Here is a 17,370-nt window from a genome sequence, read left to right as displayed (position 1 = left end):
ACCAGTAGAGAAGTTGTAACCAGATGACAGATAACCATCCATCCACAAGGAAGCTTGGCCATTTTGATGTTCTCTGAGCTCTCAGACCATCAGCCTATCCCCTCAGCGTGCTATTGAGAGCATTCATACCCAGCTCTGCTCCCAAAATCATTTTGGAGACTTAGCGTGTTACAGAGGAGACCCAAGATACATGGTATGTAAACTAATGAGATGAACAATAGGTGACAAAAATGACTGTTGTAAGACCATTCATTTTCAAGTAAACTGGAATGTGATGTCTTAGCAATTAATGCTGAGTTGTTCTGTTATGGTTTGGGACCCTCAGGACATTGGAGGCCTCGTCTGAAAGATGCAGCTCAATGTAGTTGACATTCAAACGCATTAAAAACATTGCCTGCATGAGAAAACCACAAATTTCCTTTACAGGAATGCAAGTCTTGCTAAACACACACAATCCCCTTCACGCTTCGGTGAACAAGGAGCTGCAAGGTGTGCAAAGGAGCGCACCTTACAGCAGGGTACGACTCCACTACACCTCATGTCCTGAGCACCCAGGAGTTGAAAAAAGTCATTAAAATGAAAACAAACACTGCTGATTAGAAAACAAACCAGGACAAATAGCTAAAGACAATAAATTGAAGAAAAAAGGTTTTACATACATTTACAAAGTTACAAGGTGCTGTATCATTTAAAAATCAATAATGGCAAAGCACCGTCATTGCAATATTACAACTCACTAGCAGGCATTTCTTACTAGCTTCATTTCCACATTCTTGCAGAATAACACAGAAAATAGCTCAATAAAACACCTTTGTGTAATTGTCACAGTTATTCCTGAAAAATATTATTCCCCCAAAATAATTTCATGATTCCTATCTGGGAATTAGAAACAGCAACTAAAAAGCCATGGTTTTGTGATCAATGGAAGTCGTAGGATAATCTTTGAGGCCTGCAGAAGAGTACAATCACATTAAATTCCCTCAGCTCAAGAAATGTCATCTTTACATCGGCTGGTACAAAAAAATTGTTTCCAGCCTGAGGCAGTTATGATAAGGGATTTAGAAGCCATCACCATGTGGGCCACGAGATACAAAGGAATGCATCACTGCATATAAAGCGTCTCTTGCTCCCCATTTCGAAGCTAATGTTCTCACAGCTGTGTATGACTTAGACCAGCTGGGAAGAAGAAAGGGACTAAATGAGTCACTAGAAGTATCCAGCATTTTGTCTAGCCTATGTTTAACACTACTGCAGCAGAACTGTTGGTAAGCAAAATAAGATCAGATGATGATACTGCACGCGCTGGGGCTGCGTGTCCTCTTGGAAGCAACATACAAAACGCCTAATCTTTAGGGGGAGGTAGGCAAAGATGGCATTTCAGTCATATCCGTGCACTGCTACAACACTGCTGCCAGCTGAAACAGCCCTCAGTGCAACTGAGGTGGGTCACGGGTTACACAAAATTACCGCAGGCCATCTGGCACTCCCCAACACGCTCGTGCTGCTGTGTACAGGAGGGGGAAAAGCTTTTGGAAAGCCTTACTAGCAGCCTTTGCACAGCAACTCTCCTCTAGCAGCTGCCAGGCTTTGTGCACAATGACATGCAGGACGCTAGCAGCCCAAGATGAAATCTCAGCCCTGCAGAAGATAAGAGGCTGGAGACTGCCAGAGAGGGGCTTTGTCACCAAAATGCTCAATATTTGCAAGCTTGCGCTTGTAGGCTTGGATACCACAGCCTACTCTTCAAAAGCACGGTGCCAGACTTCAGACAGGGCTCTGAGTGTGTGCACTTTGACACAGGGACCTCACCTGACTGCAGAAAATCATGACTGTCTTGAGAAATCTTGAAAAGCCTAATTATTTAATTAGCGATGAAACCAGCTCCTCCTGGGGTTTCTGCTGCCTCAGGGTTCAATTTTCCATGGCAGGTCTGGCTCTTGGATTTTGAGTGTCAGCGAAGGGATAAACGATAGAGTCCCAAGGTCTTTTGTTTCTCCTATGTTTAATTTTCACTCTGCCTCCTCCCCCCAAAAATGCATTTTTCACTTGTGAGATGCCCCTTCATCACGTAGCGTATCTATCATTAATTGTTTAGGCTATGGTTCAGGCATAACTTTTATATTAACAAGCAATGCCACCCAGGAAATATTTGGTATGTTAAAAGAAGTTCTTAAGGCAAATGTCAAATGATCCACGGCATATAGAAAAGAAATATTCAGCTGCCACTCTCTTGCAACAATTCTGCCACATTTATTCCATCTGCTCCAGAGAGCAAATTTCACAGATTATCAATTTCTAATAAATTTCACAAGGGCAATGTATTCCAAATATGTTTCTACAAATATCTAGCAGATGGACACATGAAAAATAAAGCATTGTTATCTCATCCTATATCTCATGAAGCTGATTTGCAATACTACTGATACTTAGTTTTCTTTGGTATAAAAGCCTCCTATATATATATATATATATATATGTATATATATTTTAAAATAAAACAGGTATTTTCCTCTACTACTGCTAGAACATCAGCAATGTCTCCAAAGGTAAGAAAGAAAGAAATCCTTTTGCTGCATATTTTGGTGATATAACCGAATTCCTGTTTTTTGCACAGCACTTTGCAAGATAACTGTATTTGCCATGGAACATTTACTAGCTTCTGCAAGGACAATGGTCTGAAAGATATATATTTTTTTAATTCTACATTCTTCCACACATTTTTGGGGGTTTCTCCAGCTATCAAATATAGATCACACAGAGATTGATCTTGATATGCACATGCATTCCCACAGCCCCCTCTGTGATAGAAGTGACATAGACTGAAGCTAGGACAGAGATTTAATGAGACATAGGGTGCATGTAAAATGTGACAGATGTACAACCAGTCACATCGTATGACTTTCATTGCGATATGTAAGCTAGCTCAGATGATGACTTTTCAGACAGAAATACAGATCAGAGGTTTCTTACCCACTTAAAAGGCAGATAACTTCAAAACCAGGTGAGTAACTGCAAATGCCAAATCGAGACTTAGATTCCAACACCTAAGCACCTAAACAAATGTGAGTTGGTACTTACTCTCAGTTTCCACTGATCTCAGAGGTGTTTATTAGTACCCCACACATTTTTCAAAATGTGGCCACTTTCATTAAGTGCTTAAGTATTGATCGAGGAGAGCATTCAGCACAAGTGGTGAGCTGAAGTTGTCCACGTAGGACTTCTTACACTTGATATACCCATAGAAATGTCTTCACTGAACACGGTCTCATTGTCCTCTGACCACTTCTGTACATATCTTGTTTAACAGCAAAAGTAAAGCAATTTGCAGTGCCATTAGTAAATGGAAGCAATGGCAATGGTATTTGATTAATATCATTATTTTAAAGAAGAGCTAGCGACTGTAAAAAAAGCTATGAGAGGTTTGAAGTATCTTGGTGATTGGAAAAGAAACAGCCTGCAGGATTATTAAACCTGCTACTTATCTATTTTTTCTTGAAGGATACTGTCCTGAACAATCGTCAGTCCATTGTTCAGAATGCAAGCTGTATTTTAAATGGAAAAACAATATTAAAAAATCAGTGTAGTTAATTGGCAGTTAGCTTCTTTTACATGAAATTATTAGATACTGAATATATTTGCTTTTTTGTCAATGCATTGACAAAAAGTTCTTCCTTCTGTAAATGCAAGACAATTAAGGAGTATTGTTCTTAATCAATCATCAACATTGTATTAAACTATCTGAGAACGAACCCATTTTTTGGACTTCAGTCGAAAGTGCTATACTTGTTCCTTGTTTTTTTTTTTCAGAGAGAGAGAGAGAGAGAGAGAAAGGTACTCCAGTGGATAAGCTAGGTACTCCACATCCCAAAAAAAAAGAAAACACAAAATGAAAATGAAACCAAAATGAGAATTTATTCCAAACTACACTTTCCTTAAGAAAATAAACAAAAGAGAGAAAATAAATAAATAAAACTGATATTTTAACTTATTATTTTAACTCATTAAAGCTGTTTTGGTCTGAATTTTCTTCATTAATTCTCTTTTATTATAATATCAGTCAAAAAACACATTACTAAGAGTTCTACCTTATTTTGAAGCTATACTTTAATTTGAATCTAGGTTGCTTCTATTTGAAGTGATGTTTCATCTGCAGAAAAACTTAAAAAGTTTATTTGAATTCTTGTTGCACATGCTTGATCCTCTACTGGTCTCAAAGGCATCAAAAAAGTGCATCCATGAGCCAGATGCAAATTTCACCTCTGAAGAAGAGGTGAAATGCAATCTTAAGAATGTAATCTTAAACCATATTCTTTAAACTTTCCTTGGAGAATAGGTCTTCAGCTTATGATTTTTAAGGAGTAATATGAGCACCTACATGAAGACCAAAAAAGAGAAACAGTCTCTCAAGTAACTTCGCTAAGTAGGGTGAAAAAAGTCTCTTGGGCTCTTGTTTACTTCTTTTGCTTACTCACACTATAAAGCAGGTGGAATTAATTATTTAGAGACCAAATAACCTTTAAAAAAAAGTAACTATAACCACTTAATTTGCATAAATATAACGCTATTTTAAAGATGCAGTATCCTACTTTCTGGTAAAAACATCATACATTTTCTCTTCCCACCAATATATCAAGAAATTCTTAGCCCTTAATTACATGAAATTAACTATTTTTAGAATAATACCATTTTTACATATTGAAAAACTGGTTCAGGACTGAATCTTCCCTGTCTGGGGGCTTGGCCAACACTGTTGGATTATTATTATTATCATTATTAGGAAGGGAAATTTCAGAAGTTTGGCACTACCACAACAGTCTGGAGGGCTGGACCATCCAGGTGCCCAGTTAGGGACAGAGAAGCTGATGGCAAGCTCTGAAGTGAATATTAAAACCGCATTTACAGCTGCAGTGACACACACACAGCACTTGGAGTTCATGTATTTGTGTCCCCAGCAAAGGCTGGGGAGGACACTCATCTCCCAACAGCACAACTTTGAAGCCTGTAGCCTTGTGATAGAAAACCTAGACTGAAACTGGCTCAGGCTTGTATGGTACTAAGGAAGGCAATTCTTGTATACAAAAGCAAAAAAAAAAATTTACAACACTTGAAAACTCTTAGATCTGCTAAGTAAGGTTTGAAATGGTCAACTACTGTCCATAAAGAAATGCACTAGCCTCCAAAATACAAAGCAGTGTCAAGAAAGGGTTTTAACTTTTAATCCTTGCCCTGAAAGAATACTCTTCACAGAAGCAGGATGAATACCAACAGTTCAGCCTTGGATTTTCTCCCACAAATACTAGGAATAGGGTAAAAAGGATGCTGAAAGCTCATAAACAACACTTGTCAAGACACCTAAAACTGTATTACAAGTTAAAGTATGGATGCTGTAAAGAAAATTCCAGTTTCCAGACAACCCAAATGTTATATAAACAGATGTTAAAAACTAAAAACAAACCACTACTGCAAAGCTATCTGATGAATTCTGTGAAAGCAGATTAAAAAAAAGTCTGTACAGCCTTCTCCAAGTATTTAATAGTTAGAGGGATTTATGTCATTCTAGTAGCCTGATATATCATTTGAGTCCTCACAGGCTAGAAGCATCAATATATGTTGCTATACCTTATGTTTTAAATTTTAATAAAGAGTAGGGTGTTTGTTTTTTTTTTTTTTGCCCCCCCCCCTTTTTTTTTTAAACAACCCACAGGAGGCTCTTAAGACTTGTGTTAAACTTAAGTATTTGAGACTTCTCTAGCTAAGCTGAAATCAGAGTTCTGAAATCAGTTATGAAGTATCAAAGTTATGGGGGGTACGCAAGACAGACACAGCTTGATCTTTGAAGTCCACTTCCACCATTTTTCACCCAGCTCAGACTTACTTTTAAGCATGAAAGTTATGCAAAATAAGTACCTTTATATTCAACAGTGTGAGTGAGCAAATTTTAAAATCTGGAAACATTTCTACCAATGCAACAACAAAATGAAGGCAGATTATTAATTACACCTGCTCAAAAACAGAAATAGGAGTGGCATTAATTTGGGGCGGTTGCATTTTTATTACGGCATAAACTTCAAATACAGCCTATGAAAGCTTTTTCTGATATAAATACTTGTGGGAGACAAAGTCCACTTTTCTATCACAACAGTAGCGCAACGTTTACTAACAATCCTTCAAGGAGCAGCCTAAACCTTGAGGACTAGTCTAGAGCCCCCTTCACACAGCAAGAGGAGGAAATATAAATGCTAGCGTTGCTTTAGAAAAACAACAAAACCATAAATATAAGTGTATTCTACATTAGGATTCAGTTCCCAAAATATCTCCATTGTTGTCTTGGTTTTTATTTGCTTTCTAATTCCCCAAAATAGCATTCTTTCAAAACTGTTATATAAAGGGTCATTACTTGTTAAGGACGCCCAGAATTATAGCAAGGGACTCTTTGGCTCTGCTCAGAGCTCAATTCTGCATAGGAACAGAGGAGTGCCTTTTGCAGCTGCAGCATCCCCAGTACTCCACAACTTCTGGATGTTCAATGGTTCACACCACAGATCACAGTACCTGCAGGCAGAGTTGGAGTGATGTGCATCAATTGCATGCACACTCCCTTGTCTCTGGCTGTACCAGCTCTGCTCAAGAGCAGTCCTGTGTACTGGAGAATGCCCTAAACAATGTTTATTTCTTTTACCTGCATCCTTTGGCAGGTTGCTGGTAAAGCTGCTGAACACGGCGAGGAACAGAGGTCATAAGAAGAACATTTGGGGGATTTCCAACCTTGAACAATTCTGGTATTATTCTAACGCAAGTTCAAAAACATTCCCTAACACTTTTATGTATGTCAATGATGCATTAAGAAACATTTTTAATATTTCAGAGGTTTCCATGATATCATCCTTACCTATGTAGTTTATCTTCCAGCATCTCCATATACTTTTCAGCATTTTCTTTTACACTGGTCACTGCAAGATAAAATTCAACAATTAGGTAATGGTATAACTGAACAGTTTTGTATTGTTTAAACCATCTCATCTCTTACCCACATATTTTTATACACATCAGTTGAAAACGAGAATTCCAATAATCTTTCCAGAATTAAATTACAGTATATGTCTTCCCCCTTTTTTCTTGAAAGTCTATTGTATGTGTCCTAAATTAATATATCTACTGATTAATGCATCACTAAATTAACCACTCAGTTGCACCAGAAAAATGGTGAGACTAATGAAGGCACGTATCATAGAATGTATCTTGTCAAAACAAATGAAAAAAAACACACAACGCTGCTAGATCTTTGTCTTTACCTTCAGAAGTAGGCAAGCCTAATTCAGCAATCCCTGAACAAGAGTCCTGCAAAATCCTCTGAAACCTTTATCAAATTTCTTCTGACAGAACTGGAACAGTGTGGTATGGAAAGCTTTTTTTGACCACACAAGCTTTTTATGACCTAAAAACGAACCAGCCAAACAACTTAGGACCTGGATATCATCTCCACACGAGTCCCTACAACCTCTTCACTGAGAACAAACTCCAATGAACTACTTACTCAATGTAACACAAAATAACAAAGCTATGTAAGATCCTTGGTACTCCGTCCTGGGTATGAATGGGGGAAAAGGCAAATCCCCTCCAGGAAAATGGAGGCTCTTAGTGGATCATCACATTATTATTATCACCATCTTTACCTGACAGCTGCTCGAAGTCTAGTAGGACTGTTAATTGATTAGTCATTTTGAAACCCTTAACGCACTGCACATCAATGCTATGTTCAGTTTATGTGAAGACAGATTCTACAGAGTATGGCTGTTTCTACAGGTTTGCTGTGTGGATCATCTACCCTCTGAATTTACCTATCCATCTTCTCCTGCCACCTCCTCTACAATACAATGCTTCCAGGTTGAGCTAACATAAATCAAGTGCTGCATGTATTTATCACTTTCCCTCTCATTTTTTTCCATTTTTTCCCCTCATAACATAGAATTTCACACACTAACGTCTAGTCTGAAAACTTGGTGTTAAACAGGTTTGTTGTTCTAAAGTTGCACAAACCTACTCAGGCAATACCATTTGCAGCAAACATCAGGGTCAATGTGAATTGACTATCTGCAGAAGGTGTTCACCTGGTCAGACAGAAGTCACACATCGCTGAAGCAGTCTGCACCTCAATAGCAAACATGGGACACATTTCATGAAGCTGATTCATTTTTTTGTTTGCTTTTTTAAAAAGAGAGGTTATCAGATTATATATGTATACATACACACATACACGCGCACAGAGACACACACCCTAATTCTCTATTAAAGCATCACAATGTCATCCATGGTATCATTAATCCAGAATCACTGTCAGAACAGGTTTTGCAACACAACACCTTGAGCCAGCAGGATTATGGAAGATTATACTGTGTATAGACAACTGCATTCATTTCTACGTTCACAGATCTATCTCACCATTAGAAGAGTGCTGGCAAACGTTAAGCAAAAGGTTATATGAGGATTTTTGCAATGGCACTGGAAACTAAACAAGTTTCCTTATCTTGTAGCAGAGTTTTCTAACAAGTACAGGGCTCAGTAAAAGTTCTGGCTTTCATTACCATTCTTTTATTCCCGTGTTTCCTGTGGAAGTGCAGAGAGCCTGCAAGTCTTCTTTTAATGACACACTACAGTTTTATATAAACTACAACCAGCTTTTCAAAACTCCCTATCTGTCAATTTGCAATGCGTTGACCTGAGGTTCAGCGCACACTTTGATAACAGATAGCTTCAAGGTATGTGGCTGCTGTACTTCCCATTCTCTTGCCATTGTCGTAATATCCTTGAACATGAGCTGTTACAATTCAGGGGCTTATTCGTTCTGATAATAAAGTCAGTAGATATTAATAATTTTTGGAGAGGGATGAGAAGAGGTGGAGAATCTGTTTCACACTCACTTTGTTTCTAACCGATATAGTGACTTCTTATGTTACATGAAAGATAAACCTTGCTTTCAATTTCTCCTGCTGTGCTTGTCACTTTTTAATTGGGTATGATCTGATGGAGTAATTCGCACTTTCACAGTTCAGTCCTGCCCCTACATGCAATTTTACAATGCCCTTGAAGCACGCAGCTTAATATATCAGCATTATTCAATGACAAAAAGTAATGGACAAGAATACACCGCCAGTCGAAAGTAGGTCAGTAAAAAGCTAACACTCATTTGGAAATCACCTCACATCACTAAACCATACTCCCTCCGTCAAATGTTTTAACTACATTAAAAGAAATGCAAACTTTGTTGCTAAAAGAGAAAGCTATCCAGACTAGCTTTGTCTGCTTGCCTTCTTGTGCACGTAATTGAAAGAGCTGTGACCTGGAGATTTTGCTTGAAGGAAAATACTGCTTAAAAATTCGGTGGGGGTTACTTCCGCTGTAACAAATTGCAAGCAGCACCGCAACAAATACACAAATACTTTCAGCCTTTTAGATCATCCATTTGAAATAGAAGACAAGCAACAAATTAGCAGGTTTTTTGTTCTAGCTTAATGAATCTATTCACCATCACTTCAAAGCACACAAAGTGCAAACTGGAAGCCATGCGTGCCTTAAATCTAGCTAGGAAAGCACTAGATGACAGACAAAAAAAAAAGTAGTAATAATTTATGAGACTCTTTTCTGCATAAACATGCCAAATGGTTTATTTTTATATTTAAGTGAATGAGATTGCTTTTTTTCATTGGTTCTCCAGGGATTTACATGCTTAGCTCATACTGGCCTTAAGGGGAGTTATTAGAATAAAAACATATCCATACCCATGGAAGATCAGGCACCAGGGTATTTGCTAAGGTTAAAAACACATTTTTCTTGTGAAGCCTTAATTGAAGAAAAGTGATTCAGCATTTCTCTCTCTTATGTTATATCCTTCCTGCCTACAGCAGCAAAGCCCAGTCGTAGGATCAGTCCTGGTGCGATGGAGCTGAGGGGCAGCAGTGAGCTCCTGTGGTAGCCTTTTAGTTGGCACAGAGTGCAAATCTACCATTTTTAAAGCTGCATAAACATCTTACAATAATTAACTTATATAGCTTTCTTTCAAAATATCACGTGTGTTTCTCATCTGAAAGGAGCACCCCGAGGGTAATGTTACTTCTCTTAATTACAAGTAGTAGTATTTGAGCCTGCATGTGAAACTATATCATTATTTTTATCCCCAATCTTTGTTCTCACTAAGTGAGCTTTCAGAGACCATGACATCTGCTTTCAGAGACCATGACATCCAAAATTTTCAAAAAATGAGTATCTGACTTGATACACCTTGAACCCAGTGGAAATTCCAGATGTGGGTGCTTGGCACCTCAGAAAAGAAGGTTCTTAAAACTGAAGTGCCTCAATATCATACTCAATATCATAGCCATTTTAAATGCTACCCTACAGGTCTTTAATACTCCAACAGACTATTGGACTTTTTTTTTTTCCCTTTTTTTTTGTGAGTGAGCGGTGACACATTTTGACACATTAAAGGTTGGAAGAGCTGCAACAGCTGCCAGCAGATCTAGACCCAGTAGAAAAAGAACTGCCACACATTGCCTGCCTGCACGACAAGCCCAAAGCCAATTCAATTAGCCTCTCCCTTCCCCAAGCATTACTTTCCTTCTCAAGTACTTCATTAGTAACGCAAAGTGAAACTCCCACTGACTTCAATGCGATTTTTGCCCAACTTAAGGAAGCGGGATGAGATTTGGCTCTTTAGAATGATATAAAAATAAAATTAACTGCAAGGACATGCATTGATCCAGCTGCAGTAAACACTGAGGGCAGAATTAGTTGCAAACAAGGTTGACAGATGTCCTGTCATTATTCTATCTTTGAAGTGTATAAACGATTACTAATGCTAAGAGGAATGCAAAAGCAGAACGTGATCAGTTGAAACCATCTGATCTCTTCTGTAGTGGAATATGTGCCGTATTAATGTGTGAAGTTTTGGTCTGAAAAACTGTGGAAAAGCTTCGATATATTTAAAGGTTAACTTGAAAAGCCAGTCAAACTTCAGAGAAGATATGTCAGCTGCTCAACTGCATGTCAAGATGATTTATCAAGCCACGGTAACAAGATTTCGGATTACAGAATAGTAAGGAATTTTGCAACTTGCAGACAGACATGGGAAAAACCCAAAGAACAAGCTTTGAATAAAGAACAACTGCATCTCTCCAGTGCATTATTCCCATGGAACTCAAAAAGAACAAAAAATGCCAGAATTAAAGAGAGGAAAATAGGTGGTTCAATAAAGACGTGAAAATACTCCAAAAGAGCTGTTATTCTGGGTTAACTCAATAAACCAAATTCATTCTGGTTCACCGATTATTTTTCAGTAACGAAATAAATATTGAGATATGTAGTTACTACCTGTCTCTTCAAGCAATTGCGTTTTGTTTTAAGAAATCTGCTAATCCTTTAAACATCATTACAGAACAGCACAAAATTAGCCTAGGGAAATTACTGCCACTGGAGATGAGGTGGCCAAAATTTAGGAGCAGTCTAAATGGTTTGGCTGTTCCACAAATAAGAAGGTGAGTTGTGAAGACAAAAAACAGGGCTCAGCATCTATGATGCTAAAGCCCCACAAGTAAAGACATAACCTGGTATTGATAGAGTTGAAGGTAACGTTGATATATCATAATCCCATCCCACAAGAGGACAGAGGGCTTTTAGCAACCTATTCTCAAATGCCACTCCACTGCTTTCACAACAACGATGGATGCAGTATGTTGCATCTCGCCCGTATGAAAATTTCCATCATCATCTTCAGTGTCTTTCCAGCACTAGACAGTCAACTCCTCTGATACAGTAGGGCAACTCTTCCAATATATAGGAACAACCAGTTAGAGGATCCAGCTTGAGCATCACTGTTTTACAATACTTTGATTGCTGACCTTAAAAACCTTACAGTATACCACCAGCTTCCATTTCATACCCTCATATTTTTACAAAGGTTGAGAAGCAATAAAAATACATGAAAAGTAATAATGAAATGCAAAATTGGCAGAGCACAGGACAGCACAGCTTTTTCCCACTAGTGCTGCACTGAAACAGGAAAAGAAGAAAAGACCAAAGCGAACAATTTCTTTTCCTTAGGATGTTTCTCGTGGGGTTGATGATACAGTAGGTCTACTGTTAATGTTTTCTAAAACACGTAGGTACATCCTGAACAGTACAGTCTAACCTCTAGACATGTCTGGAGTGGGTGGACACTGCAGTACCCAACACAACCCAGCCTTCTCTTTGGGAGACCCCAGAAAGACCAAGTACCAGCTCATTTGTAGAGATGGCAGTGTTTCATTCACACATAGCAGAAGCAGACAATGAACGCGCTCTTTGGTTTTTCAGAGAAGGATCTCCATCTGCTTGTCTCTCTGCATACAAGGCTCTCATCTTATTTATAGCTAGCTTAATTTGTAGCCTTTATGCAACTTAATGAATCTGAGTCTGCAACGAGTTAAGTTGATATCTTGACTTTGATGTGAAAAATTACAGCTAAACATATACAGTAAGTAGAAATTACTGACTTGAGCAGGGAGGCCACATCCTGCCCTCAGGTTGTATGTCAGGTCAGATGTAAGGCACAGAAAAACTCAGCATGAACTGAAGTTTGACAAAGAAATAAAATAAATAAAAAAAAAAAAACAGATCTTATAAAGAGAAATGACAGGAGATGATAGCAACTCTGCCTGTAACAACTTGTATTTCTATCTTTCTGGGTGAAGCATCAAAGGTTTGCAGAGCTGAAAAGAGGAGGGGGAAAGCTGTGCCTCATAAAAAGGCACATTTGAAAACCAGACATTCCTAGAATTTACCTCCTAAACCTTCTGCCTTGTATGTGGTACTTTTCATCCAAAGAGACAGGTGACCCTTCAGTTCTGTGACGGTTAAATTGCCTAAATTGAAGGGAATTACCATAGCTTCATATGGATGCTAAGCTTCTTTCCGATTTCTGTAAAATCTAGTGAGCCAGACAGAGAGGTTCCTCCTGTGCTACATGTGGGAGAGAGCAGCAGGGGAAAGGCAAATTACCTTCTAAATACTTTCAGTAAATAATCTACTGTTGAAAAAAAAAAAAACACGTGAAATTTAAAGAATTGTTTTATTATTCAATATCAAAGCAAGCAAAGCCTTTAAATTAAAGGGACTGTAGGTGAAATACTGAATCGGCAGTGACCAGAGCACTGAAGTTACATGACAATTACCTTGATACTTTAAGAGGCTGTAAAAAGTGCAGGGAAGGAGATTAAGGCCCAGGGTCACACAGCGATAATGCAAGACCACCCACCCATCCAGCCTCCAGGCCTCCCAACTTAGTCCCCTCCTGCACGTACCACCTCTCGGTAATCACAGGCCGGGAACAGAGCCCCTAACCACAGGTGTGGAGACTTTTCCACACACAACTTAAAAGCTATGAATGTTGCATTTGGTGTGCACCAAAGGGAACGTTAAACTGGCTGCAAACTTGGAGAAAAACGCTCCTGCCTTTCCATGCACGTGGCACTGGATGGCAATGTCCTCACTTCTGGGAAGCCTGAACTGAGCCCTGCATCCAGGCATCTCTCTGCTTTGCGTTTCTGACACAAAGAAGCCAACGTTTCCCAGAAAGGCCTTCTTCGTTATGGATAGATTTTACATTACTTAAAATTAGTTGAGAAGTGGAACCACGCGCATTTTTCAGCTACAGCATGACTGCAGGGCACCACTTTGGGAAGTATGCTGGAGATCCCCACTGCAAACATGCTCAGGCGACTGAGGCTCTTCAATTCTCCTACAGAAATGGCAAGGTTTGAGTTTTACTCTTCCAACCCCCCACACAAATAGGACCATCCTACCCGTTTACTAGCTTCTCTGCAGTCACCCAAGCCACTTTTTACCTAGAACATTATACAATCATTTATCAACGTACCTAAGCATAGGAAGTATCTTTCCAAAAGCCATAAGGAAAATTTCCCTTCACTTTCCATTCCGATTTCCCTTCTGTTCTTCACTAAGCACTGGGGGAAAAATGAAGCAGAGGGCAGGGGGAGGGAGAGCAATCTGCCTATATTTTCTTTGTGTTTTCTCTTACCCGGTTTCATCCCTCTGCTGACCATCTGTTCAGACCCCCCCCCCCCCAAAAAAAAAAAAAAAAAAAAAACCAACTCTCTCTCTTTTTTCTCATTTCTCCTCACAAAACAGAGCCTGAGCATCGAGGAGAGCCATGTGTCCAGTTTGTTCTCTGTGGATTGTCAGCAGTCACAAGAGATCATCTGGAAACCATTACACAAGCTAACAAGACAGCCAGACTCTACATGTATGAAGGTACTAAAAGAGTTCAAACTTGTTACTTGAATTACCACAAGTTTTTTCCTGAAAGTAAGATTTATTTTAACACAGTTATATAAAACAAAAAGACCCAGAATGAGCCATTTATACAGCTATCCAAGACAAACAACAGAGAACATAAGCTATATTCAGAGGCTAAGCTCCCTGCCAATAACTGAGAACACCTAATGCCTATATCATGAAAAGAAGGAACAATTCAAACTTTTTTTTTTTTTTTTGGCTGAGGAAACAAACTACAAGACAAGTGAAATCTCGATTCAATTTTTGGCCCAACAGGATATCTCATTGCCACTAGGGATGATCGAGTAGACCATCAGACGTATGTCACAGCAGTTCAGTAATGTCAAGGCTTCTAAAACATACAGTAGCTGTTTTAAGTTCTTCTCACAGTGGTTGCTTTGCTGAACTTTCACATATTCAGTACTACACCTAATATTTTAGTCTCTGAATTACAACCAAAAATTATAGTAAATGAGTAACCCACTTCGCCTTTTAATTTAAGGTCACAAAGGAAACACAGTCCAAGATTTCTTTGAACCATTCTAAACCCCCCAGAAACTCTTCCAAAATAAAAGGGCTCTGCAAAATCTCCTGCTAGTCTTAATGTTACTGATTAGCTTTTCACCAGCTCAACAAATATAGCTAGTCAGGCTATACAATCCATTAAGAATCCAGGTACCCACATAGAGACAGCCTTCAGCCAGAAGATAAAACATATTTTATACTGCAACAAATACAATTATTTAATGCAGAAGTTGTTTAAAACTTCGTTATGGAGCAAACCCACAGCAAAATTGCACAGCCCCCCACCCCCCCACCAAAAAAAAGAAAAACAAACCCACACTTGTTTCCAAACGCTGCCATAGAATCTGACTACTAAAAGAGATGAAAGGGAGAGATGAGTACAGACATAAGTGCTTTGAAAAGTTGACAAGAAAAAAGTGTGTTAAAAAAGGCCAATGTTACCACTGAGAATGGGAAATGACACTTATCTTCACTTCAATAGAACAAATGGCTGCTAAGACATCAGTCCTTCAGATGATTTGAAAGAAAGGAAAGTAGAGCTTAAAGGTATATACTGAAGGTTAGAAGTAATACATATTGTAGTAGCTATGAGAAAAAGGAATATTCAGCATTGCAAGCTATTTTTAACAACCTTGAAATGACATCAAATAAAGCAGAGACTTCCTGTACCAACACTTACAAATGATAACTGCAAATAGCACTAACTTGCATTTTTGCACTGCTGTTTTCTCCAAGGAGCTAGAACAGGTCTTCAAACCGCAGAACACCTGTGGAAAAGCATCAATTTCTTTTTTGAAAAATAGCTGACAATGAATAGCAATGTAGAAAATGAAAGTGTCCCACATACTTTGATACAATGCAGTTTTCAGAAACCCTCTGTAAACCACTTGGTCACCGTTGGCTATAACAGGCATGTTTGCTGCATTGCGACTGCAGGGCTTACAAAGAAGAAAAAATGTGGAGCTGTTCGGCAGAGCCTGTTCTGCACTCATTCCAGGCAGGAGGACTAAAGCAGATGAACTTAATATACCGTCTTTCTTAATTCCTAATAATCTTTGTCTTGACCTCCTCCTCCTCACGCAACACTACCTGCTCACAAGCTTCATGAAGCTCATCAGTAATATTTAGATCTACTTGACATACCAAGTAAACACAATGCTTTTGACCACGGACATGCAGTCACCGCTTAAAAGCTTCTCACCTACTAACCTTTAAAGCTGGAACAGAGATTTACAGAGATTTGGGGAAATTCCAGCAGTTGAGCAAAACAGATGTAGCTACAAGAATGGATGTGCACCAATTGCCCATGCTAACCCCGAGCACCACAAAGGGCAGTCACAGATACAAGTGCACGCTGCTGAGAGGGCAGGTATTTTCTGAACTGTGTTCTAGACAGAATTATTAATTTAATTAGCTGGCTTAAAAATAATGCTTAGAGTATAAAATCATTATTAGCTTTCTTACTTTCTAGCACAAAACTCTAATACACTAGTGCTGTTGAAAAACACCACGTTAATATCTCTAAAGGTGGCCTCTGTGAAGACATTTCCCAAAAGATGATAAGGTACATTTCACAAATGGGTTACACGTACCCCTTTCAAATGCACTGTAACAAAAGATTCCAATAAAAAAACAAACTATCACATTGCACATTACCACATAATTTCCACCTATGTTACTGTGTATTTTAAATCTTTTCTCCTTCATACCCTCTTCTGTCACTGGAGCCATAGATAAATTTGCATCTTCCCCTTATCCAGACAAACTATAAAATATTTGAGTTTCCTGATAACCTTTTTGGCAAAAAAAGAGACGTTAATTCATACTTAGCTTAGAGAGATGATGAAAAAAGCAGCCCTATTACAAGTCCAGGATGTCTTTCTCGATACAAGTGGACAGTTTCAGCATCGATAGAAAAATATTCTACCTGAATTAAACCGTAAGACGTCTGTTTGAGTAATGGCCATAAGGGAAGGGAATTAAAGACCATGCCCTTCACATGGAGTCTCAACATTGCTACGTTATAAGTAGGATGAGTGGATTCATTCTTCAAAGGAGCACAATGCTTTAATACAGTAGCTTTTTTTTTTTTTTTTCAAAGGAAAATAACTGGTTCTGGTGGAGCTGGCCTTTCCTCTTTAATTTTCCCTACGATTTTCTTTTCTGTGCATTTTGTCTGCCATACTACCCCCAGCTGTCTTCCTCTCTGATTCCTGAATCTATATGGTTTGTGTCCCATTTTCTCTTCCATTCTTTTTTTTTTTCCCTCTGCCTTTCAAATTCCTCTTTCCCCTAAGCTGTAAAACATTTTGTTATCACAGGGAATTTTACTTCTGGTTTGGTCCACATAACAAACTTCCAGTACTTAAGTTAATGCCAGGAAGGAAAATTTCTAACAGTCTAATAAGGACTCTCAAGCCAGTAGTTTGAGGACACTTTGCTGGTTATTCTGTTGACTTTGAAATAAATTCCCAATGGCTGGTGTAGACTCTTCCTACAGTAGCTTAGTTTAATAAGTTC

At 38.6% G+C, this 17,370-nt stretch overlaps 1 protein-coding gene across 2 annotated transcripts in view; it reads right to left on the bottom strand.

Moving 5' to 3' along the window:
- DISC1 (DISC1 scaffold protein) overlaps window positions 1-17,370 on the bottom strand; it is a 202,365-nt gene that overhangs the window by 39,789 nt on the left and 145,206 nt on the right. For both annotated transcript variants that reach the window (XM_035562617.2, XM_050709968.1), the window contains exon 10: window positions 6,890-6,950. In XM_035562617.2, the coding sequence (XP_035418510.1) occupies window positions 6,890-6,950 (61 nt within the window). The remainder of the gene's footprint in view (window positions 1-6,889; window positions 6,951-17,370) is intronic.

Source organism: Cygnus atratus, chromosome 3 (assembly GCF_013377495.2).
Source record: "Cygnus atratus isolate AKBS03 ecotype Queensland, Australia chromosome 3, CAtr_DNAZoo_HiC_assembly, whole genome shotgun sequence".
In the NCBI taxonomy this organism is placed as follows: Eukaryota; Metazoa; Chordata; class Aves; order Anseriformes; family Anatidae; genus Cygnus; species Cygnus atratus.
This window is presented reverse-complemented; position numbering and strand designations above follow the sequence as displayed.